At 37.5% G+C, this 27,837-nt stretch overlaps 1 protein-coding gene across 1 annotated transcript; it reads left to right on the forward strand.

The window, feature by feature from the left end:
* LOC110941646 (truncated transcription factor CAULIFLOWER A) lies at positions 1-27,837 on the forward strand. Its single transcript, XM_022183312.2, has 8 exons — positions 1-372; positions 22,933-23,011; positions 23,103-23,167; positions 24,273-24,372; positions 24,509-24,550; positions 27,039-27,080; positions 27,171-27,259; positions 27,572-27,837. The coding sequence occupies exons 1-8, from the start codon at positions 188-190 to the stop codon at positions 27,678-27,680; spliced, it is 711 nt and encodes a 236-aa protein (XP_022039004.1). The 5' UTR covers positions 1-187; the 3' UTR covers positions 27,681-27,837.

Here is a 27,837-nt window from a genome sequence, read left to right on the forward strand (position 1 = left end):
ATACACACCCAAATTAATATGTGGAGTAGAATTGTTAAAAATAGAAAGGGGGTACATTTACGTGTAACATTATAGCAAGTGATAATAATATTCCCAAATTAGGTGATATAATAATATATTCTTCCACCACCACCACCAGCAACAGAAGCATCATAAACAACTGGTGGTTGTTACCGGCGGTTACACCATGGGGAGAGGTAAGGTGACGTTGAAGAGAATCGAAAACAAAATCAATCGACAGGTAACCTTCTCGAAACGGAGGTCTGGATTGTTGAAGAAAGCTCACGAGATCTCCGTACTGTGTGACGTTGATGTCGCTCTCATCGTCTTCTCCACCAAAGGAAAGCTTTCTGAATACGCTACTAATGCTTCGTACGATTTCTCTCTCTTTTTCTCCCTAATTTTGCCCTAATTTCTGCTCGCTTTTGTTCGTAATTACTACATCTTACGATATGTAGACAGTAGTAGACCTAAATCACTGTTATCTTCATGACTTCATGTTTGTTCATAACTCGATCTAAACGATTTAGGTTAACCTAACTGATTTGTTTATCGATCGTGTGTTCGATTTCTATATGATGACTGTTTATATGGATTTGCAGTTATTTTATGCTGTAGAAACTGTAAACATAGGTTGTTCGAGTGAGGATTTAGGGTTTATGGATTATAGTTAGGTTATGATTTATGAATCCGTACACAGTGCGAGTAAACGAATTATCGATTATGTTTTTCGGTTTCGGTTTTGGTTTGATGATATCTGGATTCAAATTTTGCATCTACTCCATCTTTTTAAATTTAAACACAGTGATTTAATTTAATTTCTTCCTTTTGTTAAACATATTTCTGATGATGATATGTTTGACTATAAAAGGAAATGAAATATTTTTGGTTTTTGAACTTGTCACATGTGATAATAAACCTTATTGATGATATGAAGCTGAGAATTGTTGTTTAATTATTCAAAAACAATGAATTAACCAGCTTTTTTCTGTCATAGTACATAAGTTTAATTCAACTTTGAGAAAGCTATATATATGTTTTAACTTATAGTACTTGCTTGCTATGCTCATACAGTACCAGGCATGCTATATATGTTTATATATATTCATACTATAAATATATTACTTTGATTTTACAAAATTTACTCTAAATATGAAATGTAAAATTCAAAAGAGAGACCATGTTTTTATTTTAATATATTTAGATTAGATTAGTTCTGTCACTGATTTCTTCTTTTAAATTGTATAATATTTGTCTATATTTTTATTAATGTATATACTGTCTCTACAGTTAAAGTGTTAGATATAAACTGTTTTCTTTGTATTTAGCATATTACTAGTTGTTAATTGTTAATAGTGTGCATTCTTTAGGGTCTTTCAACACTTCAAAGCATCTTAAAACTGCATGCTCATGAATTATTATATGAATAGATATTATGAGAACAGGAGTGTATATAACTCGATCAGTTCGGTATATGAGACTGCGCGAACTAACTATTTGTTCAACGTCTTTGACACGAATAGTCATCGATTATTCGAAACGGAAGATCAAATTTATAGTGATTGGAATGATAGAATAAACCGGTTTTGCTAACTTTCTTCATACTGTATACTTTACGGAAAGTCATGGCCTAGGTTTATTGACTAAAATGCCGAAGACAAATATTTTTCTCATGTTGACAACTCACTAGAAGTAATTTTCTCATCCGACATGTTTTCGTTAGTTCTAGATTGCTGGTAAGAGAAGAAAACAAAGAGCAAATAGAAATATGAAAAAAGGGTTTAAAAATTATAATCTAAGGGGGTGTTTGGTGTTGCGTTTTCAAAATAAATTATGCGCTTTCAAAATAGATTTTTGTGTTTTCTAAACTGCGTTTTGAAAAAGCATGTAGGTACATGCTTCTTCAAAACTGCGTTTTGGAGGCAGATAATCACTTTTTCTTTCAAACACTTTTTTAGATTATTTATGTTTTACAAACGGAATAATCAAATAATCACTTCAAAATGTAATCCCAAACACCCTCTAAAAGGTTTTGTAGAATACAAATTTTACATTTTCTATAAATGCTTAAATTCTTAAAACTCGTAAGGCATTAAATTAAAATAACTAGCACTAAGTATGAGGTAAGACATAACACTATAACGTACGTAAATTAAATAAAGATGCTCACCTTATTTTACGAGAAGCATACAAGATTGTTTATACAAATCACATAATTATTATAAAATGTTACAATACGTATTACATAAACATAAATCAAAGAATTTAAACCATTATCTACAAATCTAAGAATTGAACAAGCAAGATACTCTCCTTTGATAAAACTAGGGCTGTAAACGAGTCGAGCCGAGTCGAGCCAGGGTGGGGTCGAGCTCAAGCTCGAAACTAATTCAGGCGGTTAAATTTGGCTTGAGCTTTACGTCGGAGTTAAACGAGCCTAAGAACGAGCCAACGAGCCGAGCCATGGGCCGAGCCGAGCTTAGCTCGAGCTGGGCTTGGTTACAAAATGAGCCAACTTGGTTCACGTCATCTCAAATTGAGTTTTTTTAGCTAGTTTTTTTCGAGCTTCTTTCGAGCGAGCTACGAGTCGTGAGCTTTATGAACAGCCCTAGATAAAACAACCACAGCATCAATTACACTCTGAGAGACGAGTTCGGTAGTCTTAGATAGCACCGAATCATTCTGTGTTTAATCTCTTAAGTAAATAATAGTAATAATAATAGTAATAGTAGTAGGTAGGCATAAATTTACATAGGGGCATTGCCTCTAGAGGAGCTTGTAATCGGCTCCTCTCGATCCATACTCGATCAGTTCGGAGTTAGTCCCCAACCGAGGTGTTGCAATCTTGGAATTCATGATCATGTCAACGATTAGGTCCTTTCCAAAAAAAATCAGACTCCACAACTCAACACTTCTGTTCCTATGTGATGCATGTATTGTAAATTCCAAAGCTTCGAATAATCATTTCTACCAACAACAAGAAGAAAATCTTTTAGATACTAAACATCCAACGGAAACGGTTTTGTTTAATTTATCTTAACTTGGGCTATCCCCTTTCCCTCATTGTTAATTTTTTTTATCTTTGGCTTTGCGCCTTTTGTGATTCTTATTTTTCTTTCGGCTTTTGCCATTACTAATATCCATTGTTCTTAGGGGTGCAAACGAGCCGAGCGGCTCGCGTGTTACTCAAGATCGGCTCGAGAAAAAGCTCGAAACGAGCCAAGCCTTATCGAGCCCGAGCCGAGCTTGAGCCTAAAATAAAGCTCGTTTATTTATCGAGCCCGAACTCGAGCCTCGCATGTGAAGCTCGTTAGGCTCGGCGAGCCTTAGTGTAAACGAGCCAAGTCGACCCGAGCTTATTTAAACTTGTTTACAAGCTGACCTTGAACCTAAAAATAAGCTTATTTAGTAAACGAGCCCGAGCCCGAGCTTCACTTATCAAGCTCGTGAGCCTAAAAAAGTCTATAATTTATATTATTTTTATTTAATATATTAATTAATATATTAATTAATAGATAATAAACGAGCCGAGCCCGAGCCGAGCTCTAGCTCTCATAAGTTAATCGAACTCGAAGCTCGGGCTCGGCTCAGCTCGTTTTCACCTCTAGTTGTTCTTCTTTCAGGGAAATAAACTTTCACGTAACATGGTTTTTCTTGGTTTTTTTTTTTAGTGATCTACTCCTCGACTCATAAATATTTTCAATTATGATTTTCACGTATAAATGTCGTTGCTTTTAATAAATAATTGTAATACATATTGACAAACATTTAGTGATAAATTCTTCATTTATTATCATCAAAGTCCCCAACTTACATATAAATGCTTGCGATCTCATCACCAGGATTCACGGATCGTATTGAAATTCCTGTTGCTTCATCACTAACAACGCTGTCTTTTTTAAATGTGTGAAAGAGAGTTTTCATCTCATTCTTTATTTGATGTCCATCAACAACAACCTTCGACATGTTCTTTGATATACTTTTCGACTCCTTCATCTTCATCACTTTGAGTTCTTTTTAAACATAGTTTACTCAATCGACCCTTTTATAGATCTTCTATAAGATATCCCACATCCATTTTAATCATGTGGCCCTGTCAATGTCTATTAAGCATGAATCATCAAACCACAAATATATTGATTCTAGAGGTTGATCCTTTTACTTAATTCTAGAGGCATGTGTATCTATTGTGTCTTCATCGCTAATATATCATGGAATGTATAATCTAATATATCAAGCTACTTTTATAATACAATAAGCTTCCTTTTACAAGAGAATGTTAAATTTAACAAGTATCTCAAAACCTCAAAATTCAAAAACGTTTCATTAAAAAACGTCTGCGATCGAACTCTTCTTGGTGCAGACTTGGCCCAGTCACTTTTAAGATCTTCTAAGGTCTGCAGAGGGTTAAACACCATCACCCACCACCACCACCGTCCACCACCCACCACCGTCCACCACCCAGCACCACCACCGTCCACCACCACCAGTTTATTTTAGAAGTCTACAAACGTTAAAAAACAAACAGTCTTCGTCTTACAGACTGCAGAGATTTGGTCCACCTCTTCTTCTACAGATGTCTGCAGATGTGATCCGAAGACTGCAGAGATTTTACCTCTTAAAAAAACAAACTGCACCTAAAACTAAAGAAAAAATTTGAGCAAACCACCAATGGTGTTTGTCATATGATTCGTCCCATAGAGACATCTCCATCAATTACTTATTAGCTTGTAACTCCAAATGTAGCGAAAGTTATGCTATTTTTTATAAGGTGGATCATTGTTTCGCCAACTTGCCTCTGTTTAGTTGGTCTAAATATGAGTCCACTAGCTATTAGATCGATTTGTATCGCCAATTTCTCAAATTCCATATATATCTTGCAATTATAGTATGGTTTTCATTCTAGAGCACTATTATCATCTCTAAGGGTGAAAGGGGTGGTCATCACTCATCAGACTCCATCATACACAACACCCAATCACCATTTGACACCTCACTCCATCACATTCCATCACATTTTACTTTATCACACTTGCAATGGTCATTACTCATCGCTCACACTCACCACACCAAATCACAACTTAAAACCTCAACACCAAAGTCAAACCCACACACATATTCTCCTATCACATACGCGGTACACATCACGTCTTCAAGCTCCATCATGCGTGATCAAGGGCTTGCGGCGGTGTTCCATCGGTCATCACTTTCACGTGCCCACCCCGACCACCCTAATATGGGTGACAAATTTTCACAATCTTGTCTCATACCTTTTTTCGTGACTTTTCAACACGTCATTGTTATTCGTTGGACCCCCATTAAAACGATCACCAATCAAAGAGAATCAGTGTGTTTGGTGTCTCCTATCGCCAATTAGACGACTCAAGTGCTTGCCCATGCCGATGTTTTGTCAGTATATTACCAAGAGCATTAAGCCATTAACATTGGAATCCTCATTCGCAATCCCATAATTTAGCTAAAAGACCACATTTATCCTTACAATTTGTTCACCTTTAATACCCCCCCCCCCACACACACACACACATTTGATTCCTCATATCTATTCATATTCAATTAACTAATTTTTTTATTGATTATTTTTTCTCTTTCTTTAACTCACAACGCCTCATAAAAATTATAGGGAATATATACCGAGTGAATAGTAATTTTGGTATATAGAATAAACTCTTCACTCCTTATGTATGTTCCCTGTTTGAGGGAATCAGATGTACACTTGGTTTTATAAAGCGCGAGGCGTACTAAAGTGACGAGTTCTAAAACCGAGGCGTAAAACCCAAAAGCGGCGGGCTTTTAGTACCTGAGGCGCACAGTGATTAAGTAATTTTTTATATATCAGGTAGGTTTTTACTCCCTCTATCAAAATATAGATATAAATAAGGTTTTCATATGATTTTCCCTACATGTATAAGCCAGAAAACCAAGGGTACAAAACTTTCCTGCACAAAAACGCTTCAAGTACATGAGGTGCCTCAGGCAAAAAAAAACCCAAAAATCTACGCCATTTAGAAGCTTTTTGTATCTACCTTAGGCGCTATGCAAAAAAACCCTAACTGAGACGCGCCTTTCAAAACCAAGATGTACTACAAAAGCTAATGAAAACCTTCTATTTTTTCTTAATGGGGACAATGGAAGAATTCCAATACAAATATACAATTTTGGAAATTTTGAATGAAAGTCAATTCTAAGACCATGTGTAGTGGTGAAGAAAAATAATGCCCCCACCATGGGGCATTATCCGAAAAAAAATTACACTACTTGAAATAAAAAAAAAAACAGAAAAAAAATAAAGTTAAAAAAAAGAAGATTATCTAGAGTCCATATTTTTCTCGAATTTTTTGGCGACGCATTTGCGCAAGGATCAACGCATCGCCTTGGAGGTGGTCGATACGTTTGGACAAAAACTCAATGTCCTTTTCCATTTGCCTCGCCTCTTGCATCCCATTAAACTTTTTGGTTTCGGCCACTCGTTCTTTCATAATCTCATAACGTTGGTGGCCGAGGTCGCGAATGTCTTGGAGACGACGGTTCATCTCCTCGAAATCTTCCTTTAACTCGAGATCGGAAGACGACTCGACCGTTTTTTTCCCGGTTCGCTTATCCTTTCTTCTACCGGTGGGTCGGGTCAACTCTTCTTGAATTTCCTCGTCAACGTCCACCACCTCATTTAAATCGACATTGCGGGCATCCGATATCGGAGTTGAAGGGTCAACGGAGGATGATGTTTTTGACCTTTTAGCTCGACCTCTACTACTAGACGTCATTGGATTAACTAGCGCCCACTTTGGACTTTTCCGTAGTAGATCCCAACACTTATAGTACGTGAAAGGGCATTTCGTCCTCTCGAACTCCTCCAAAGTCCTCGTTAAAACCCCGACGTCACTTTCACCGCTCGGGCGAGTATCGTAGTTACGTTGGTAAACTTCTTGGAACGCGTGAGACTTGTTGTTGATGTCGGTCCATTTGCTAGAAATGGAATCTTTGTCCCGATGTTCGCCTTGACCCCACGTGCTAAAAAAGAGTGCACGAACCCTATCCCAAAAAACGGGACCCATTTGAAAGTTTGCTACAAATTAAAAAAAGTAAAAATATAAGTTGTATGTTAAAAATAAAAGTAAAAAATAAGTAAAAAAAATAATAAAAGAGTTACCGGTTTCTTCGTCCTTCGAAATGTCGAGCCACGCCTGAGTCAACGTGAATTCCTCCTCCTTCGTCCATTTAATGGTAGTTTTTGTACGTCGAGGTTCGTCCTTATCCTTCTTCTTATGCGACCTTCTGCCGCGTTTTGATTTGTCTTGCACCGGTTCGGGTTGCGTCTCCGGCACGACATCGACATCGGGTTCGGATTCGGATTCGGGTTGTTGTTGTGACGGTTGCGACCCGCCGGCTTGACCATAGCCGAAGGTGGGAGGTACAAACGGAGTGGCGCCAGTCAAGTAAGCCGCGTACGGTAAAAAGCTCGGGTCCATGGCTTGAAGGTTATACGGGTTTTGCGGTTGGGTTGTGTTCGGGTTCGTGGGTCTTGCGGGGACACCAAAAGGGGGTCGGAATGGATGCATGATTGTATAAAAAATAGGAGAAAGTGGGTGTTTTTTATAAAAAATAGAAGAAAGTAGGAGAGAAAGTAGGAGTTTTTTATAAAAAATATGAGAAAGTGGGTTGATATATATATAGTGGGTAAATTTTTAAATTAAAAAAAAATTAATTAATTTGACCGTTTGGCAACGGTACAATTTCGATCCCCAAGAATTTTTTAGCGTTTTAATTAAAACGCCATAGTAATTTTTTTTTCGAAAATAACGCCCAGTAACGTCGGGTGTAATGGCGGCCGGGGCGTTATGGAGCGTTTGTTTTTTGAAATTTTTTTAAAATCACGCCCCACTATAGGTGGTTTAAAAGAAAATAGTATGCTCCTCTATTTCTAAAGAAAATAATATGCTCCACTTTAAAATATCACCATCCTAAGAATTTATAAACTCATCCATTAATATCCAATAAAATATAATCTAATACCCTTTTGTTGTTAATAGAAAAATTAAATGTGACAAGATATCATCACATTTGAGATAATACACATGTCTTTCATTTTTCTCTTAAAAAACTATATGCTTAGATAGGACTAGAAAATAAAAGAAAATTTTTAACAAGAGTAGACCAAACAATAGAAGGATGGGAGATAAGGGGTTGTTTGGTAGCACCTTAATGACCATTCAGATGCTACATTTTAATGGTTTAAAACCTCTGAATGAATAAGAGGTAACCTCAAGTCTGAATGGTTAAGAGGTAACCTCTGAATGGTAAATCATCACATGTCACATTCTTCTACCTTCTCATTGGTAAAATTCTTAATGGTTCCATTAAGAGGTAGCCTCTTAATGACAATTCAGAGGCTACCAAACAACCCCAGATTGAGTGCCACATAGGCAAATGTTATGGGGCGACTGGGATGGACGAGGATGGTTGTACTAGTCAAGAGAAAATTGTGAAGGGGAAGAAGAGAGACCAAGATGGAGTGGACCGGGAGTGCGAGTACACCGTCACCACTCCAAACCACCATCGGTATTACCCTAAATTGGTCATCCTGAAACCATTCCGTGTGCATTAGGTGTGTGGATTTATACTATATGGCGTTTAATTGTATATACTACTACTATGTTATTGACTCACGTATCACATGAGGTTGTACAATAGAAATGATATAATTTATACGTGTAAAAAAATCATATAACCGTGTTTTTATTATCATATGAGAGTTCACAACTAACTTGAGCTTTTCACAAAAACTGACCTATGTTAATTAGTAATGCTGAGATGCCATAATAGTCCGTGTATTATACACAGATTAATACTGAAAAATATATAATGCATTTATATGTTTGCCATATGATAAGTATTAAATTACATATGATAGTGTATACAAATAATATTGTTTTTATTAATGTGTGCACTCTATATATAAGTTTTATTTAAAGTAAATAAAAATAAATTCATTGGTATGTCATAAAGTATATTTTTATGCTTATTAATAATTGTTATGCAAATTTAATTAATAATTAGTTATTATAAAATTATAATCTAAGTTAACGGTTCACATATGACAAATAAAATATTTTCATAATTAGTGGTTAATATACTAGGTAAAAAAATTATTATCAATATTAAATTAGGATTAAGTTCCTATTTCACATTTTATAAAACATTTTTTATTTAGAGTCATAAAGGGAATTTAACAATAGGGTACTAGAGTAGATTTTATTAAGATTGTTGTTACTTTGTGCTTAGATTTAACAGTAAGGTTAATTTCATACTGGTAATAGATATAACCATTAAAAGTTTTAGTTTTATGTCATCATGATCATTTAGAGGCTATTTTTAGCATTTTTTTCCTCGGAGTTCAACACCTGTCTTACATAATCTCTCTCTAAATCTTAGTCGTATCACTATCATGCCAGTTAGAGCTGTAAATAAACCGAACAAACACATACAAGACATTTTCATGTTTGTTCATTAAGGAGTAACATGTTCATGAATGTTTACCGAACAAGATTTCTTGTTTGTGTTTATTCATTAAAGAAATGAACATGTTCACAAATTGTTCGTGAACACTTACCACTTAGTGAATGTAAACGAACACAAACAAATGTTCATGAACAAAATTTGCATTTCTCATCAGAAAGATTACGAATAATCCACCAAAAATAAAAAAAGTACCTGACATAACTATCCAAAGATAGTTGACATGATTATCATAAACATAATTAACACAAAAATTAAGAAATTTGTCAAGCTTTAACACCAACTGAAATTGAAATGGTAAAATGAGGGATGTTGGTAGAGACGCATAGTATAACTATGGTTCATATTTTTTAAAACTAAAACCAATAAAATAGAAATATAAAAAAACCTTTAAACAAACATAAATGAACATAAACGAGCTAACGTAAATGAACACTTTACCGAACGTTCACGAACCTAAACAAACGAACGCAACCTCTGTTCATGTTCGTTTGTTTCGGAATTTCTTGTCCGTGTGTTCGTTTATTAAACGAACAAACATAAACGAACTTCCCGCCGAACGTTTCACAAAGTGTTCATTGAACGTTTGATTCGTTTACAACCCTAACACCAGTACCACCTTCCCCGGACTTTGTTGTCATCTCATCCGACTTTCCTCTCTCCATCCTCTTTCACCACAATTTAGGGATGAGGTCGGTACTGGTACCATACCGAATTCGTACCGTATCGCATAGTACCAATACCAAAGTTTAGTTAAAACCAAAACCGAATACCCTATCGTATGTGTTCGGTCGGTTCCGGTACGATACCAGTGACTAGTCACGAACCAGTACCATTCAGCATAGTACCTATACCGAAATTGAGCTAAATTCTAAACCGCATACTGAGGTCGGTAATGGTATGGTATCAATACGACACCGGTATTCGGTTCAAAATTTCTCATCCTTGGTCTACATCACTTATTGTGCTTTTCCTTATACTTAATTCTAGAATTTTAAGTTTTTAATCTTCTTTTTAACAAAACATTTTTTTTTTCTTAAACCAGTAGAAACCATCATCAAAAACTCATAGGGCACTACTAATACCCTACTAATTAATAAGATTATATAAAGCACAGTGTTTACGTTAGGCAGGTGATCTTCAAGAGAAATCTTTTTACGGTGGTCTTTGAAGTGTCATTGAGGTGTCAAAACTCAAAAATCTGTTAATCCTCCAGGGGCCAACTCTTTATTCTCCTCACACTGAGCATAGGCCAAACCCCATCTACAAAAAGGAGATTTGTGGAGGGCCAATAAATATCCTTTTTGAGACGTGTCCATTTACTCCTAAAAAGAGTATTCATACAAGTTTAATTGGCAGTCTCTTATTTTCTTTCAAGTCTTTTATATCCCCTCAAGTTCCATATGAGATTAGACTTCTCTTCTCCTGGTTCTTTTGCCGGAATGAGTAATGATCATCTAGTAGATCATGTATGACGGACCGTCATGACATGACAACAAAATGTGCATCATGAACTGATTATAGCCGGAGTAGTAATCCTTTGGCAGTGATCGCTTGGTACGTGGTGGTCCGTGGTGGTGGTTTGGATGATGATGAACTACCGGAGAGCGGTTGCATACTCTTGAGCATAACTAAGATAATCAATTGGTTTCTCATCACCTTTCATAGAGATTTTTAGAAGTTGTGTTTTCAATGTAAACTAATGTGAGGCCGTTGATGGGGCATATGCACGTTCCAAACGAAGCCACACATCACAGGCAGTTGCTCCTTGAACGTGTTGGAATGAGGATTTTGAGACAGTTGAGATAATAAGCATACGCACATGAACATCATTAGCAACCCATGCGGTATAGTTAGGGTTTGTGGTTATGGCATCTGTGGTTGTGAGTTTTTCATCAGGGCAAGACAGTGCGTTATCAACATAACAATAAAGGGAATTGGCTTTCAGGAATGGTTCAATCAGGGCCTTCCAGTGACCGTAATTGTTAGGGTTAAGGGTAAATGCGAACTTATGTGAGGTTCGTTCTTGAATTGTAAATGCAGTAATCGTTGTCATATTGAATAATAATCGATAATTACCTAGGGTTGATAAACCGATGAACGGACGTGATAAACCGAGAGAATCGAACCGATGAAGCTGTGTCGTTGTTGCAGATGATTTGATCGAACGGTTTTTTTTTTTTTTTTTTTTTTTTTTGCGACTGCTGTCGGAACAATGGCCGGACAAATGACCGGCGATTATTTTGTGACCGGCGATATTGGTTTAGGGTTTACAAGTTGATATGCTCTGATACCATATCAACTCATAATTTCATTCATTAATTAGATAAGAATAAACACGCGTTTATATACCCTACAAGTTACAGTCAACCCTTAAGAATATAATGAAAATACAATATAGTCTAATACAATGCCACTAGCTAGTTGTTGTGGATGATAGTGGCGACAATAGTGAGGAAGTAAGCGATTTCAATTCTTTTGGTTGAATTCCTTCTCTAGTTGAGATAATTATTAAAAGAGCTAAAGGAAATTTATTTCGATTTTAACTTCTTTTTGGAATTTGAGATAATTACTAAAAGAGTTAAAGGAATTTATTTCGATTTTAACTTCTTTTTCCAATAAAACATGTTATCTTTTAGATTCTAATTGGCAAATTGGAAAATAATAATCCCACCATTGTGAAATTGGCCAATAATAATCCCAAGTCAGGAATTAGCCAATAATAATCCCACCTCGTCCATTTTTGGAAAATAATACTTCAAATGCTGACGTGGCACTTTTGTCGTTTAGTGACTGTGGATTATTATTTTCCAAAAATGGACGAGGTGGGATTATTATTGGCTAATTCCTGACTTGGGATTATTATTGGCCAATTTCACAATGGTGGGATTATTATTTTCCAATTTGCCATTCTAATTTAAACAAATTATACAAACCAAACAAATAAGAAAGGCAAACTGGAAATAAATAATCCCAACTCACTGTTATTGGCCAATAATAATCCCAACTCATTTAATCACCAATAATAATCCGAATTATTCACTTTTATTTGTAAAATACTCCCACGTTAAAAAAACACTAACTAGGTTAAAATATTGCTGATGTGGCTTAACATGTGTGGATTGATATGGCTGGTTAACATCTTACCTGTGTATAAAATGATTATCAGCCTCATTTGCACACGCAATCGCACTCTCCTTCAAAACCCTAATTCTACAAATTGGGCAAATTCAGTCGATTGTGCGTGCAAATGAGGCTGATAATCATTTTATACACATGTAAGATGTTAACCAGCCACGTCAGTCCACACATGTTAAGCCACATCAGCAATATTTTAACCTAGTTAGTGCTTTTTTAACGTGGGAGTATTTTACAAACAAAAGTGAATAGTTCGGATTATTATTGGTGATTAAATGAGTTAGGATTATTATTGGCCAATAACAGTGAGTTGGGATTATTTATTTCCAATTTGCTAATAAAAAATTGTTATAAATGATGATAATGGACATACATCATGTACGATAATTCTCCTAATTATAAGTTAACGCTAGTTACAATTAGCATGTGTATATATAGATTACACATGGAATGGTTGATAGATAGACGAATAAATAGAATTATTTTCCATGTTTTTCTTCTTGTTTACTTTTGAAATAGAATTCATTTTCCATTTTTAATAAATTCCAAAAAAACTAACAAATCAATTGTCTCCTTAGTTTTTTAACTCCCTGATTTCCATCTATGTTATGTTGAGTATATGGTAAATAATATAAGGCGTGAAATTGACACTAAAAAATAAGATAACTATGTTTGACCACGTTCACGAACTTCATACTTGTTAGTAATACAATATTTGTATACACTATGGTATTTCTTCCAACTCAAGAATTGTTATTTGTAGATGCTTTTACAATGCACATGAAGATCGAAAGTTAAGCACGTATTTCTTGATGGGCCGCGTTTACGTTATGTTTATTTTAGTTAATGGGTCAGACTTTATTATTATGTTTAGTTTATTTCGGTTGGGCCGTAGGCCATGTTTGTCCAGGTTATGTTTAGTCCAGTATGGGTCAAAGAACAATGTCCGTGTCAGTTTGTTTATAGTCCAGTCCGATAGAATTATGATACGGGTCAAGGGTTTATAAAGCCCAAAGGTGAAACGGTGTGTCTCTTTGTTGTAACTGCTGCAACGGTTATTCAGGATACACCGTTTAAGGAAAAGACGCGACCGTATAGAGGCACCGTTTCACACCTATAAGAACCCTGCATCATTGTTCTATTTCGTAGCGTTGTAACAGACATTTGTTGAAGGTATTCGAAGTCAGTTTATGTTATTATCGAGTGCTGCAAGTATTTCTGTTTGTTTTTCGATCAATAAGTTTTTCATTCAAATCATTCGTATTACTGTTCGTTCATTATTGTTACAATGAAGTTCTGCGATCGTTGTTATATGATTGATTGTGATTGTGAATATAATAACAACCCGGTCCGTTCCGAATGGTCCTGGGTGTCAGACGATTCTGATACCATCAGAGCCGAAGGTTCACACGGACACGGAAAGGGTTGTAGTCATGGGAACGCGTGTCTTCGCGGTAAAGGAAAAGGGGTAGAAATCGGTAGTAGTAGTGATGTTGGGAACGTTGGAAAGTGCGGCCGGGGCTGCAACCGTGGGAAACGAGTTGCGCAGGGGAAGCCAACCAAACGTTCGGTGAAGTCATCCGGGAAGGATTATGCGAAGAAGAAGGTTCCTAAAGGCGTTGGAAAGAAAGTTAACCGGAAAGGGAAGGCACCGGTTGGACGGCCGAGGAAGGCCGGGGTGACATGTTTTATTTGTAAGCAATTTGGGCACATAGCCTCCATTTGCCCTAGTAGATATATCAATTTAGGCCCGTTACCGGAAGAAGATGATTACTTAGTCGATGGTACGAGCGGTGGTTTGTTTAGCGAAATGTGGGTCGTTGATCCAAGTTTCAAGACACACATGACCGGGAACCGTAGTTTGTTCAAACGGTTCAAGAGGCATTTCGGGGTAATCACGAACGAGAAAAAGAAGAATTTTTCGTTTGTTCATGGCATTGGTGAAGTGAGAATACCGGTCGATGGTAGAGATAAAACAATCTCGTGTATAAGTTATGTACCGAAGATGGAGAAAAATGTTCTTAGTTTGGAACAACTTTTGTTCCAAGGGATCGAGACGGTCACTACGGGTGACAAATGTATGTTAAAGCGAATGTTCGGTGCACAAGTCAAGAACTTTGATGTGTATGAAGATAAATCAAATGTTGATTTAGAAGAGGATTACTTGAATCGGTTTTATGATCAGTTTGATGTCGATAACGGTTATCGGATGGAGAAGGAGAAACTTAAAGAGTACATAGAAGATTACTATGAAGGAGAGTTTAAGAAGGAACGTGAAGAAAGAAGGAAGGCGAACGGCGAAGGAACATCGGGAACAAAAAAGGATGAAGTTGTGTTTTCAAAAAAGCATAAAGTTTGCTTTATGATCTACTACGAGGGGATGAAAGATAACCCTCTTCAATCTAGGCAAGAGTTACGTGAAAGGGCGGTGGTCCTTTCCCAAGATGAAGATGACGTGATCGAGAACGGCTTGATTATGGATAGTTGTTTAGAGCCGTTGGATTTGCTCTTAATGCACGAAGAATTGGCGGGTTATGACAAGTTTTATGATGCCAACTTTGATGATGTTTTGATATGGTTTTTACCAAGTTTTCTTGGTATTGTTAAGTCAAGAGAGATGCCACCGAAATTGCTAGACGGAAGAGATGTGAATTTGCTACTTTTGTACCGTATTGTGAATCTCAAGGGTGGAATTAAAAAGGTATTAGAAGATGATTCGTGGGCTGAAGTTGCACTCGAGTATGGGTACGAGAAGGTTGATGGCTTCGAGATGAAGGTTTCGTATGTTCACTATATCGAGTTGTTTGAATGGTACTTCGAATATATGAAGGAAAAGGGCGATAAGAATGCAAAAGCAAAAGAGAAAGATGGAAAGAAGAATGCTCAAGTCAAGGAGGTCAAGACCGAGGATGATGCGGACTTGGTGATCACATTCGTGGTCACCGATGACGAAGATGCGTGAAGATTGTTGCGGGTCAAGAAGATTCGTGCTTAAGGGGGAGAATGAAGATCGAAAGTTAAGCACGTATTTCTTGATGGGCCGCGTTTACGTTATGTTTATTTTAGTTAATGGGTCAGACTTTATTATTATGTTTAGTTTATTTCGGTTGGGCCGTAGGCCATGTTTGTCCAGGTTATGTTTAGTCCAGTATGGGTCAAAGAACAATGTCCGTGTCAGTTTGTTTATAGTCCAGTCCGATAGAATTATGATACGGGTCAAGGGTTTATAAAGCCCAAAGGTGAAACGGTGTGTCTCTTTGTTGTAACTGCTGCAACGGTTATTCAGGATACACCGTTTAAGGAAAAGACGCGACCGTATAGAGGCACCGTTTCACACCTATAAGAACCCTGCATCATTGTTCTATTTCGTAGCGTTGTAACAGACATTTGTTGAAGGTATTCGAAGTCAGTTTATGTTATTATCGAGTGCTGCAAGTATTTCTGTTTGTTTTTCGATCAGTAAGTTTTTCATTCAAATCATTCGTATTACTGTTCGTTCATTATTGTTACAATGAAGTTCTGCGATCGTTGTTATATGATTGATTGTGATTGTGAATATAATAACAACCCGGTCCGTTCCGAATGGTCCTGGGTGTCCGACGATTCTGATACCAACAGCACACACTCTTAACTCTTTAACTCAAGAATTGGTATTTGTAAATTAGATTATGGCACACAAGAATCCCTCCCGGGTAGGAAATGCATCCTTGTCCTCAAAGATGAAAATTGAATGTCTTGGCGATAAACTACAGTGGCCGCCACTCGGTTTCTCCCGCCACAATAGGAGAAGTATTAACGGAGTGCCACGGCGGACACCACTCAGGTTTCCCGACTACACCATTTTTAATGGTTGTTATCGTTGCCTTTGCAGTCGAGGAAGTTTCAGACTTCTTCAACCGGATCCGGACCTCCTTTAGTTTACTCATTACTGATTGTGATTGTAGCAGTGGTCACAACATCAACTCGTGGTGGGAGATGATGGAAGGCTAAGTGGAACGAATGATGCTGCTAGTTTCTGTAAAAGTGTCGTGGCTAGTACTAGCGTCAGCGGTGGGGTTGGTCCGGTGCAAGTTTTGGTGCTAACCGGGGGATTGAAGGGAATGGTGGTTTGAGTGTAGACGGTTTGGTTGATGGGGCCCATTTGGTACTAATGCGATTTTTGGGGTTGGTTTTGCGGGTAATGGTTCGGGAGCGGAAGCGGGTGGTGATCTTGCAGTTAATCTCGTGATAAATCGGTTATCTATTCCCTAATTGTAGGAATAGTGGTACGCAGTTAATCTCGTGATAAATCGGTTATCTATTCCCTAATTGTAGGAATAGTGGTACCGATATTATCGGTGATATTGACTACTATATCGCTGGTATTTTGCTTCTCTAATATCGGTTTATCTTCTCGCCGATATTATAGATTTAGTCCATTTTAATAGTTTTACTGCCCAAAGCCCATTCCCTTAAAATTTTTGGCCCAAATACCCAAAGTCCAACTCCAGTTGATGAATTCGTATAATGTATGCCCACCCAGTCCAACTCCAGTTGATGAATTCGTATATTGTATGCCCAAACTCAATCGCGCAGAATCGGTTCATCCAACTTCAATGTTTGATCGTAAACCCTAAATCCGACTCCAATCCCACAATTAGATGCCATGGTTGATGTAGACTCGGAGAAAGATTTCATGGCTTATGATTAGATATTTTTCTAATTAAAATATTGACATTTTTGATTTTACTATTAATATTATCTAGGTTTTTGTGTTTTAAAATTATATATGTAAATATATGCATGATATTAAAATTACTGATATTTCATAGCGATAACCGATATCTCAAATATCGGTCTTTGACCGGTATCCGATATTTTTCCGCACTAACTGCATAGGTGGTGATGGGATAAGGGTTTGGAGGGCTTCCCACACGGTTTGGTTCGATCGGAGCTCGTTGAAATGGTTCGATCGGAACTCCAGTCTGACAAAGGATTTATTCAACCAATGACGGAACTCAGTATCGGATTGGGTGTTAACAGCCATGGATCACAACGGTGGCTCTGATACAACTGATATATACCAAAGTTGAACAAAAATTAGAGAAAATCTAGAAAAATTATAAAGAGAAATTAGAGAACTCAATTCATATTTTTCTATCATAAGCTAAACCAAAATACCAAAGGCTGATATATAACGTTAGCAATCTAAATAAAACTATACCACTAACTCACTTACTACACTAATTAATAAATAAAAACACATAAATATAGACTTAGCAATCTAAATTAAACTATATCACTAACTCACTTACTACACTAATTAATAAATAAAAGAGTTAACTGCCATTTTCGTCCATGTGGTTTGGTCACTTTGGCCATTTCAGTCCATTTTTCAAAAATGCGCCATTTTCGTCCCCCACGTTCTGGAAAGGTGCCATTTCAGTCCAAAAATCATAACCCAGTTAAGTCAGTTAGTAAATAAGGACTGATTGTGTAAATTTGTAACATAAAAGGACTGATTGTGTAAATTTGTAACACCACCACCACTAGCCCTGCCACCACCACCACTCCGCTGCCACCACAGCCACCACCGCCACCACAGCCACTGCCACCACCACCACCACCGCCACCACAGCCACCACCGCCACCACCGTCGCCACTGCCACCACCACCACCACCACCATCATCACCGTTTCTAAAATACCCTACACCGTGAGATCCCGATGATATAGACTCGATGATGAACGGAAGTGGTGGTGAAGGTGATCGGAGGTGAGGAGGTTGCGGTGCTAACGGTTGGTAGTAGAAATTTGAACGGAGGTTGAAGGTGAACAGAGATCGGAATGTGTCGGAGAATAGAGATGATCGGCAACGGTGACGATGAATGAATGGTGGTGACCGGAGTTCGACGATGATGCTCGACGGAGATGAATAACAGGAACTGAGATGAATACGGTGATGGTGCTAATGAACGTGATGTCCGAGGAGGTCGCGGAGAAGATGACCGATACTACGGATGATGATTCTGGTTGAACGACGGTGTAGTGATGCGGTGTCGTAGTTGTGACGGGTGGAACACCGGAGACGAAGAAGATGATGAAGTGTGCGGTTTTGGTGTGCGAAACCGGAATCGGTGTCGATGTGGGTTGATGAAGTTGCAGGTTCTAATGGAGATGATATGGAGGAACGGTGACTGATGATGATACGTTGATGAAGAACACAGATGATATGTTATTGAATGATGATGATGAACTTCTGATCGCACAAGCCAGATGATATGTTATTGAATGATGATGATGATACGTTGGCAGTGGCTGTGGTTCGAAGAACTGTTGATGATGATCAACGTGATGATTGACGGTGGTGGCAGTGGCTGTGGTGGCGGTGTGGCTGTGGTTGCGGTGGTGGCGGTGGTGGCAGTGGTGGCTGTGGTGGTGGTGGTGGTGGCTGTGGTGGCGGTGGTGGCTGTGGTGGCGGTGGTGGTGGTGGTGGCAGTGGCTGTGGTGGCGGTGGTGGCTGTGGTGGCGGTGGTGGCGGTGGTGGCAGCGGAGTGGTGGTGGTGGCAGGGCTAGTGGTGGTGGTGTTACAAATTTACACAATCAGTCCTTTTATGTTACAAATTTACACAATCAGTCCTTATTTACTAACTGACTTAACTGGGTTATGATTTTTGGACTGAAATGGCACCTTTCCAGAACGTGGGGGACGAAAATGGCGCATTTTTGAAAAATGGACTGAAATGGCCAAAGTGACCAAACCACAGGGACGAAAATGGCACTTAACTCTAAATAAAAACATATAAATAAAGGAAATACATAAAATGTGGATTAGGCATGGAGATTTGAAAAATGGCTATGTGGCACCAAAGTTGGGATAGAAATTAGAGGGTAACCATAAGAATTAGAGATGGGCATAAAAACCGGTTCCTACCCGATTCCAGTGGACCCGACCCGGACCCGGACCCGGTTCCGGTTCCTACCCGATGCTCAGAGGAACCGGTCCCAGGTTTAAAAAACCCGACGGGTATTACCCGGTTCCCATTTTTTCAAAAAAAAAAGTCAACCGTACCCGGTTCCTATCCGTACCCGGTTTCTACCCGTACCCGGTTCCTACTCGTACCCGGTTCCTATCTGTACCCGGTATGTTACCGTTGGAACCGATTCTTATATGGATCAGACCGTTGTACCCGGTTCCTTGATATATGGTAACTCATTTAATGCAAATCTGACCGTTGGAACCGGTTCCGTTATGACCGTTGGAACCGGTTATACTATAAATATCACACTTTTTTTTATTTTTTTTCACAACTCATCTTCTTCTTGTATTTATTTTTTCACCTTCTTTACATATTTCTAATGGCTTCCAAGAACTCTAAAAGCACAAACTCCCCATCCGTCAATAATGTTCCAAAAGGTTCAAATGCTCCATTTGTGGTGGGAACATTATCGCATAGCCGCAATATGGATGTTTGGTGCAATTGGGATTTAGTCGAGATGAGCGATGGTTCGCAAACGAGATATTATTTCACAAACATAACACTTAAACATTACACATCAAACACTTCAAACATCACACATAAAACATACATCAAACATAACTAAACAAACGCATCCACCAAACTACATATTAGAAGAACCCGATCCTTCGCCCTTTTCTTCCTTTTTTGCCTTTGTCACCGGGCAATGTTTGTCGGTATGCTTCTTGAGGGTGGAGTTTGCCGCCGCCTTCATGAACTTACCACAATTCTTGCAACGAGCCATCTCATGGTTATCCGACATCAAACACAAATCAAAATTTTTCCAAATAGCGGGGTTACGCTTGGTTTCTAATATCAAAACAACTTCTTCTTCCGATGCCATAGTGTTCTTCCGGGTTTGATTGTTTGAATGTAAATGGGAAATGTTAGAGAAAGAAGAGTGATGGAAGATGAAATGTTTGAGAGTTTGATGAAATAATCGATTTTTATATTTGAAAACCGGTTCCAACGGTACAAATTTAAAAAAAAAAACAGCTTTTCTGCAGGAACCGGTTACTAACAGTAACGTCAGTCGCTTTTCTGAAATACGCAGTGGAACCGGTTCTGCACAGTACCCGAAACCGGTTCCCCACAGTACCCGGACCCGGTTCTATAGTACCCGAAACCGGTTCCCCCGGTTCTAAAAAAATGACGTGTACCCGGGTTATACCCGGACCCGGTTCCACTAACAACCCGGTTCCATTCACTTGTACCCATACCCGGTTCCGGGTTGGAACCGGTTCCAGGTTTTAAAAATACCCGAAAATGCCCATCTCTAATAAGAATTATAGAGAGAAATTAGAGAATTCAATATATACTTTTCATCATAAAAAGAATCAAAATATCAAGGGCTATTATATAGCATTATAAATCTAAATATTAACTACATCATTAACCAAAGGGGAAGTGCTTAGCGATAGGTATGTGATCTTTTTAGGAGAGGTCGCCGGTTCAAGTCTCGTTCGTGACAAAACGTCATGCGTGAACTAGGGGTTTTAGCACATGGGCCTTCAGGCGTTGTTTTCCTTGAAATTGATGACATGTCGGGTCACTAGCGCTATCTGCGATCGCACATGTTATTTTTAGTTAATTACATATAATTGGTTATCTATTTATATTGTAAAATCAAACTATTTCGTTAAACATGTTATTTTTAGTTAATTATAAATACAAAAATTACTTTTGGTTTTGTATTTGATATATATAAAATTTTAATCCCTTGTTGAACAAAATATATATAGATATATTTTTGACATTAGTACTGTAGTTGTTTAGATTTACTCATAAATAGACATTTTAAAAGAAATTATACATTATACTAGAGGGGGCAACTCCAGACATCAGTACATATATCTAATCCATCTAATAAACAAGTCATGTGTCAAATTGACATGTTTAACCCATTTAATTAAAGGGGTCTTGTTCAGGTTAACGTGTTTAAAGCGCTTAACACTTGCACATTTCTAACATTTTTCTTTGATTTTTATTCAACTCTTGCTTTAAGAACATAAACAATGTTTTAACAAGATTTGGAAATGGGGCACATCGCTTGCGGTATGCTCATATAATGTATATATGTGTGGGCGCTCGGTGGGCAAAAGTGAAAGTGCACTAATTTTAACGTTATTTTACTCATTTCGTGAAAATAACGTTAAAAGAGGGGAATGGTTAATCATGCATCATGTGGTGGCGTTGATAGCCAAAAGACAAGGGGGTACATGCACTAATCGGCGTTTGTCTCAATTGCTGAGTGTTATGTGCCTTATGTCCAAGGCTTGATGCAAAACTACAATCGAGCCGGGGGTCTCATTGGAAGCAGCCTCTCTATTCCTACGGGGTAGAGGTAAGGCTGTCTACATCTCACCCTCCTCAGACCCTACCTTAGCTTTGCTATTGGTGGGATATACTGAGTATGATGATGATGATGGAAATGGGGCACATGTTATTTACTCTTATGGGTCTTTAGATCATGTGTGGTGGTGGTACACATGAATAATGCTCCCACCTATAGCGTTGTGTGATACGTGTCATCCCAATCAGTAAAGGGGCATTTTGGGGCGTTTTTCATATATGGGTGTAGTGGGATAATGCCCGATAATGCCCCCATCAATGATTACCCAATTATTATCTTAAAAAAAATAAAACAAAAAATAATACTTGAAAGCTTTTGATTGGTCAAACAATAATGGAGAAACATTGCACCGGTGTTCTTTACACAACACCTCCCCCCCCCCCCTCTTTTCTGAAAACAACGCACAGGGGGCGATGGCGGCGGGCGTTTTAGGGAGTGGATTTCAGAGAAAACGCCCAAAAATTAGGCCACTACGGATGTTGTTAACGTTCATTCTTAGATCCTAGCTTAATTAAATGCAGACTTATTCACTTTTATTCTCTCTAGAACTCCAGTAGATTATGTAAAATGACATACAAAACCCTAAAGACAATGATTTCTTCAAATCCAAGACTTCATTATTTGACATCTTTAATCCCTTGACTTGTTTTCTTGGCATAAAACCCCACTTTGCATTAAATTATACATATGCTTTTATTGCATCAAGCAACCACTCTTAGCAAGTTTTAGAAGAGTACATAACCCATTGTATAAATTGAGTAGACTTAAATTGACCCATTGTATAATTTGAGTTAGATCCAGATGAACCTGTATAACTTGAAGAATGGATTGTGAATGCCACCCATAAGAAGCTTGAGATAACATGTATATATTTCTGACAACATCTTTCTTTATATATTTTGACAAAAAGAATGGTAAGGATCCTTGAAAGGTATGAACAACATTCATACACAGAAAAGGAGCTTAATGGGACCAATAATCAATCTAAAGTAAGAAATAATTTTTATTGTAGCTTTTTTTTTTTAATTTTCTTACCAAATTTATGCTACTGTTTAAACCCCAAAATCTAAATAATTTTAGGGAAGCTGGACTCTGGAACATGCAAAATTGAAGGCTAAATTTGAGCTCTTGCAGAAAAACCAAAGGTACATATATATCATATATATATATATATATATAGTGGAGAGTTCAAATGAGAAGAAATTATAAATTAAGAATAAAAAGAATAAAGGGTACAAAGGTAATTAGAACAAATCATTTAATGAGCTTATCCTTTATTTTTGCTATTCAAACTAATTAACCTTAATCATTTAATAAGTCATCCTATAAAATAATTTTGCACCTTACACAATAAAAACAATCATGTACATGTTCTTACATATTCAATGTTTCCTACACCATAAAAACAATGTTTTGGTGTAAGGTAGAGAATGTGTAGGACCCAACACTTTTAAATAATTTGTTGACTCATAAAAAAATATGTGTAGGACACAATACTTTTAAAAATTTTTGTCACTTCTAATGAAATTGGTGTAGGACCAACAAATTAATGGTGGTGAAAGAGGAAATTATTGTGTCATTAATAAGAATTGAGTAACTCTTTATAACATTTATTAATATTCTAAATCAAAATGTCTATCCTACCCTTATTAATTAAATCATTAATTAAAAGTAGACAATAATTATATCTTGATTCAAAACCATTGATCAAAAAAATAAAGGGCCTAGATTAATTTATTTTTTCTTCTTATAAGAAGATTCTTCTCAAATGAACCTCCCCCTATATATATATATATATATATATATATATATATATATATATAATATACCCACAAAATAGTGAAATGTAATCATATTTTGTCATATGTGTGACTGCAGTTTTTAAAGGTGGCAAATGGGTCAGGGAATGAGTCAAACAAGGGGGGGGGGGGGGGGGTGTTGAAAGTAGCATGAAATTTTATACAACATTATTATAAAATTTAGATTATTAATGTAAAGATATTGATTTTTAATCATAATAACTGCATTATTAATTATTTCATATGAGTTTTAAAAAAGGTTAGTAAAGTCTTACAACTGACTGGCCCGTTTTGGATCGTACTAAAACGGACTAGGAGCCCGTGTAAGTTTGTGACCACTCGATCTTGCCACCTCTTGATGGTTTTTTTTTTTTTTTTTTTTTTTTTTTGAGGATGGTGTTCACTAAAAGATGCAATAAAGCAATGATACTATGTTGTTTGCTCATCATAGGAATTTTATGGGAGAAGACCTTGATTCCTTGAGTATCAAAGAGCTTCTGAATTTGGAACAGCAGCTTGAAGCGGCTCTTAGACGTCTTAGACTGAAAAAGGTACACATGTGTCATTTAAGGTGGTGTCTGGGAGTTGAGATTGCTTGTGACTTCTTAAACGAACAACCTCCAAAGAAGTCTTTAGTTTCGAGTTTAAAAAGATGATATATGTTAAGCGAAACCTCTTTATCTGCAGAACCAGATGATGCTTGAATCAATTTCGGAGCTCCAAAAGAAGGTATGTGTAACACCCCAACCCGGAAGGGCTGACGTGTCACAATAACGGTAACATAAACAAAAGTCATAATTCCATTTATTTATTTGATAAGGATACAACCACACGACCATTAAAATTAAGATTAATATACAAGCGGAGACATTCATCTTAGTTAACTAACATCTTCAGATTTATTCCTAGGCTTTATTCTTCTCTCTTTTCCCCTCCCAAAATAATCTGTGGACCTGTATATACAAAAAGTTTACGGAATGAGCCGAATGCTCAGTACGGAATTTTAGGCTCAAATAACAAATAATGCTTCATATGAAATCTTATCCGGATGGAACTTTAGGCGAAAATGATATGATGCAAGAACAAAATTTCATAATCATATCTTACGGATGTACCCATGAGCAAACTTAAAACGTGACAATACACAGGTAGCTACTCCTGCATAATTATCACATGAGATGGCGAATTGGCATACCCGTTATCCACCTCCTTATACTTATACTTAAACTCTAGGATCGATCCATACGCCTCCTAATAGCTTTATGTACCACACTTGTACTTAAGAGACGCCGTGAACTAATCTCTCCGTCACGGATGGAGCACATGATGTTGATGCCACAACAACATGCTCGTGGGACACTCCACGAGAAGCGATACTCAGGGTATCAGAGTACAAATGGTCTTATTCACATAACTTATAAAACTTATTTTCATAATAAAACGGAACATATATCGGAACATGCGATAATGAGTGTAACAACATAATACTATCGCATGACATGAAAACTAAATCAATTGATAGGAATCGAACGGACTGTCAAATGAATCGATAATCAAAGACGTGAGGAGTTTTTAACAGATATAGTAATTTAGTGGTTTTATAACAATTTGAATATGAAGCAATAAAGAGTGGGGTAAGGATCCGTACCTTAATAACTCCAAAGTGAAGCTACCTTATGCTAATATTTTAGATTTATATGGGCAGAGTTTCGACTATTGATTAATCTTTTAACCCACAGACTAGGTTAGTAACTTAATACAGCATTTACGTCAATTCATGAGATCAAACCCTCACAACTATTATCAAGTGCAATACTTAATAATTCAATCGGATTCACAACGAATAACAGAGCATAGTCCGAATTCGAACAGCACTCAAATATTCAAGTTGAAATCACGACGAATAATCAAAGTAGAAGCTCAATTTGAGCAGCACTCAGACAATCGTTGGATAGTTATAATCGATCGGACGTTGAATCGTAATAGCGATCGAGTTATTACCCTGATTGTGGCAGCACTTTGTGGTGTGTGTGTTTGGGTAGTGGAAGAAGTATAACTCGACGTCAATTGAGAATTTGAGCGTCGTTTTTGTGCACAGAAGCAAGTCCCAAAGCCTGCTATTTATACACAAATTTTTGGGACATGCCTACCTACCTGCTTGACATGCCTACCTACCTGCTTGACATGCCTACCTACCTGCTTGATTGACATGCCTACCTACCTACTTGACATGCCTACCTACCTGCTTGATTAACATGCCTACCTACCTGCTTGATTGACATGCCTACCTACCTGCTTGACATGCCTACCTACCTACCTGCTTGACATGCCTACCTACCTGCTTGATTGACATGCCTACCACCTGCTTGACATGCCTACCTACCTGCTTGATTGACATGCCTACCTACCTGCTTGATTGACATGCCTACCTACCTGCTTGATTGACATGCCTACCTACCTGCTTGACATGCCTACCTACTTGCTTGATTGACATGCCTACCTACCTGATTGACATGCCTACCTACCTGCTTGACATGCCTACCTATTTGCTTGATTGACATGCCTACCTACTTGCTTGATTGACATGCCTACCTACCTGCTTGATTGACATGCTTGGGTGTCTTAATTAGGGTTTTCTAGTGGTTTATATTTACTATTATTCTTTTTATTTCTAGAATAATGATTTTAAATTTATGGGCATTACAGTATGCCCATTCTCATGTGACATAATTTAGACCAGGTGTAACATGTTTAAATATGAGGACAAAATACACAAATGCCACTGACATGTCATACAGGCTATATGGCCCAGATGGGCCGTATGACATGGGAAAAATGGTCATATGAGCTCGTATGACATGGAGAATATGGCCATATTGGCCGTATGACATGGCCAAAAGTGACCATATGGGTTGTATGAGGGACAAATCGTACGGCTCATATGATGTTTTGACTGACAAAGAAATGACTAATATGACCACCGAGGAACCCATTTGGCCTATGTGACCATTCTTCTCCTTATCATAAGGCCCGTATGATGTGACATGAGGGTTGGTGTATCTTTAACTACACCCTTAAATATTCAATCCGATTATGTGCGAATTAAGGGCGTTTTAGTAAATGTCTTATGCTTCTTTCTCGCAAAATTTGAACAAAGTGTGCCACTTGGGTCAAAAGTAAATGCATTATGTGATAATTAATATGATTTTTACCACAGGACAAGTCTTTGCAGTATCAAAATAGCTTGCTCTTGAAGAAGGTAAGATACATAGCTTGCCCTTGAATCGTCCAATTTACAGGTTACCTGTATACTCGTCTAGTTATTTAAAATCTTAAACTAAACGCGCAGATTAAAGGAAAGGAAAAAGAATTAGCCGAACCGCCTCTTGTGGACCAGCAAACTCAAGAGAATATGGTCTCATTCCAGTTAAACCTTGGGTTAGCCTCTCACCTCTCACCCTTGGGTTGCATAAAAGTTGTTTTCTCAACAGGGCTGATCGATCCGTAAGGGGCAAGAGGGGAATTGAAACGGATCATTCTTAATTTGTTTAAATACTTAACGTGTTAGATATGGTTATCACCGTAACAAGAAAAAAGTATTTTTATTTAGGAGGGTAAATACATCAACCACATACTTTACATAACTCTTGACCCGTTCACCCCATTTGATCCGTTTTCCTTTTTTATATAATATTTTTTTATTTTGACCCGTTTGAGATAAAAACAATATATGATGAGATTCGTATGCAGTGAGGCATACCAAGCTGCAGGATGTGATGGAGAATTGGAAGATACACAGAGAGAAAGTCAACCGTTGACCGTCATTCCTTATTGGATGCTTAATCTCATGAGCCAGTAGATGAATTTCTATATATATATATAAAGACAGACAGGTACGGTTGATGAGGAATGAAGAGGTTAAGTCTTTATATATATGTTTCCCGAACATAACAGACGTAGATGTTAAAACAATATAGTATGTTTATACAAGTTGCAATAAATGTGTATGTAATTTA

The sequence above is a fragment of the Helianthus annuus genome, chromosome 5 (genome assembly GCF_002127325.2).
Source record: "Helianthus annuus cultivar XRQ/B chromosome 5, HanXRQr2.0-SUNRISE, whole genome shotgun sequence".
NCBI classification, from domain to species: Eukaryota; Viridiplantae; Streptophyta; class Magnoliopsida; order Asterales; family Asteraceae; genus Helianthus; species Helianthus annuus.

Excerpts from the sequence above, each read along its gene's own strand:
- LOC110941646 (XM_022183312.2), top strand. The coding sequence starts at position 188 with ATGGGGAGAGGTAAGGTGACGTTGAAGAGAATCGAAAACAAAATCAAT. Across the intron at positions 23,012-23,102 it reads GGACCAATAATCAATCTAAA|GGAAGCTGGACTCTGGAACA; the intron begins GTAAGAAATAAT and ends AAATAATTTTAG. Across the intron at positions 23,168-24,272 it reads CTCTTGCAGAAAAACCAAAG|GAATTTTATGGGAGAAGACC; the intron begins GTACATATATAT and ends TGCTCATCATAG.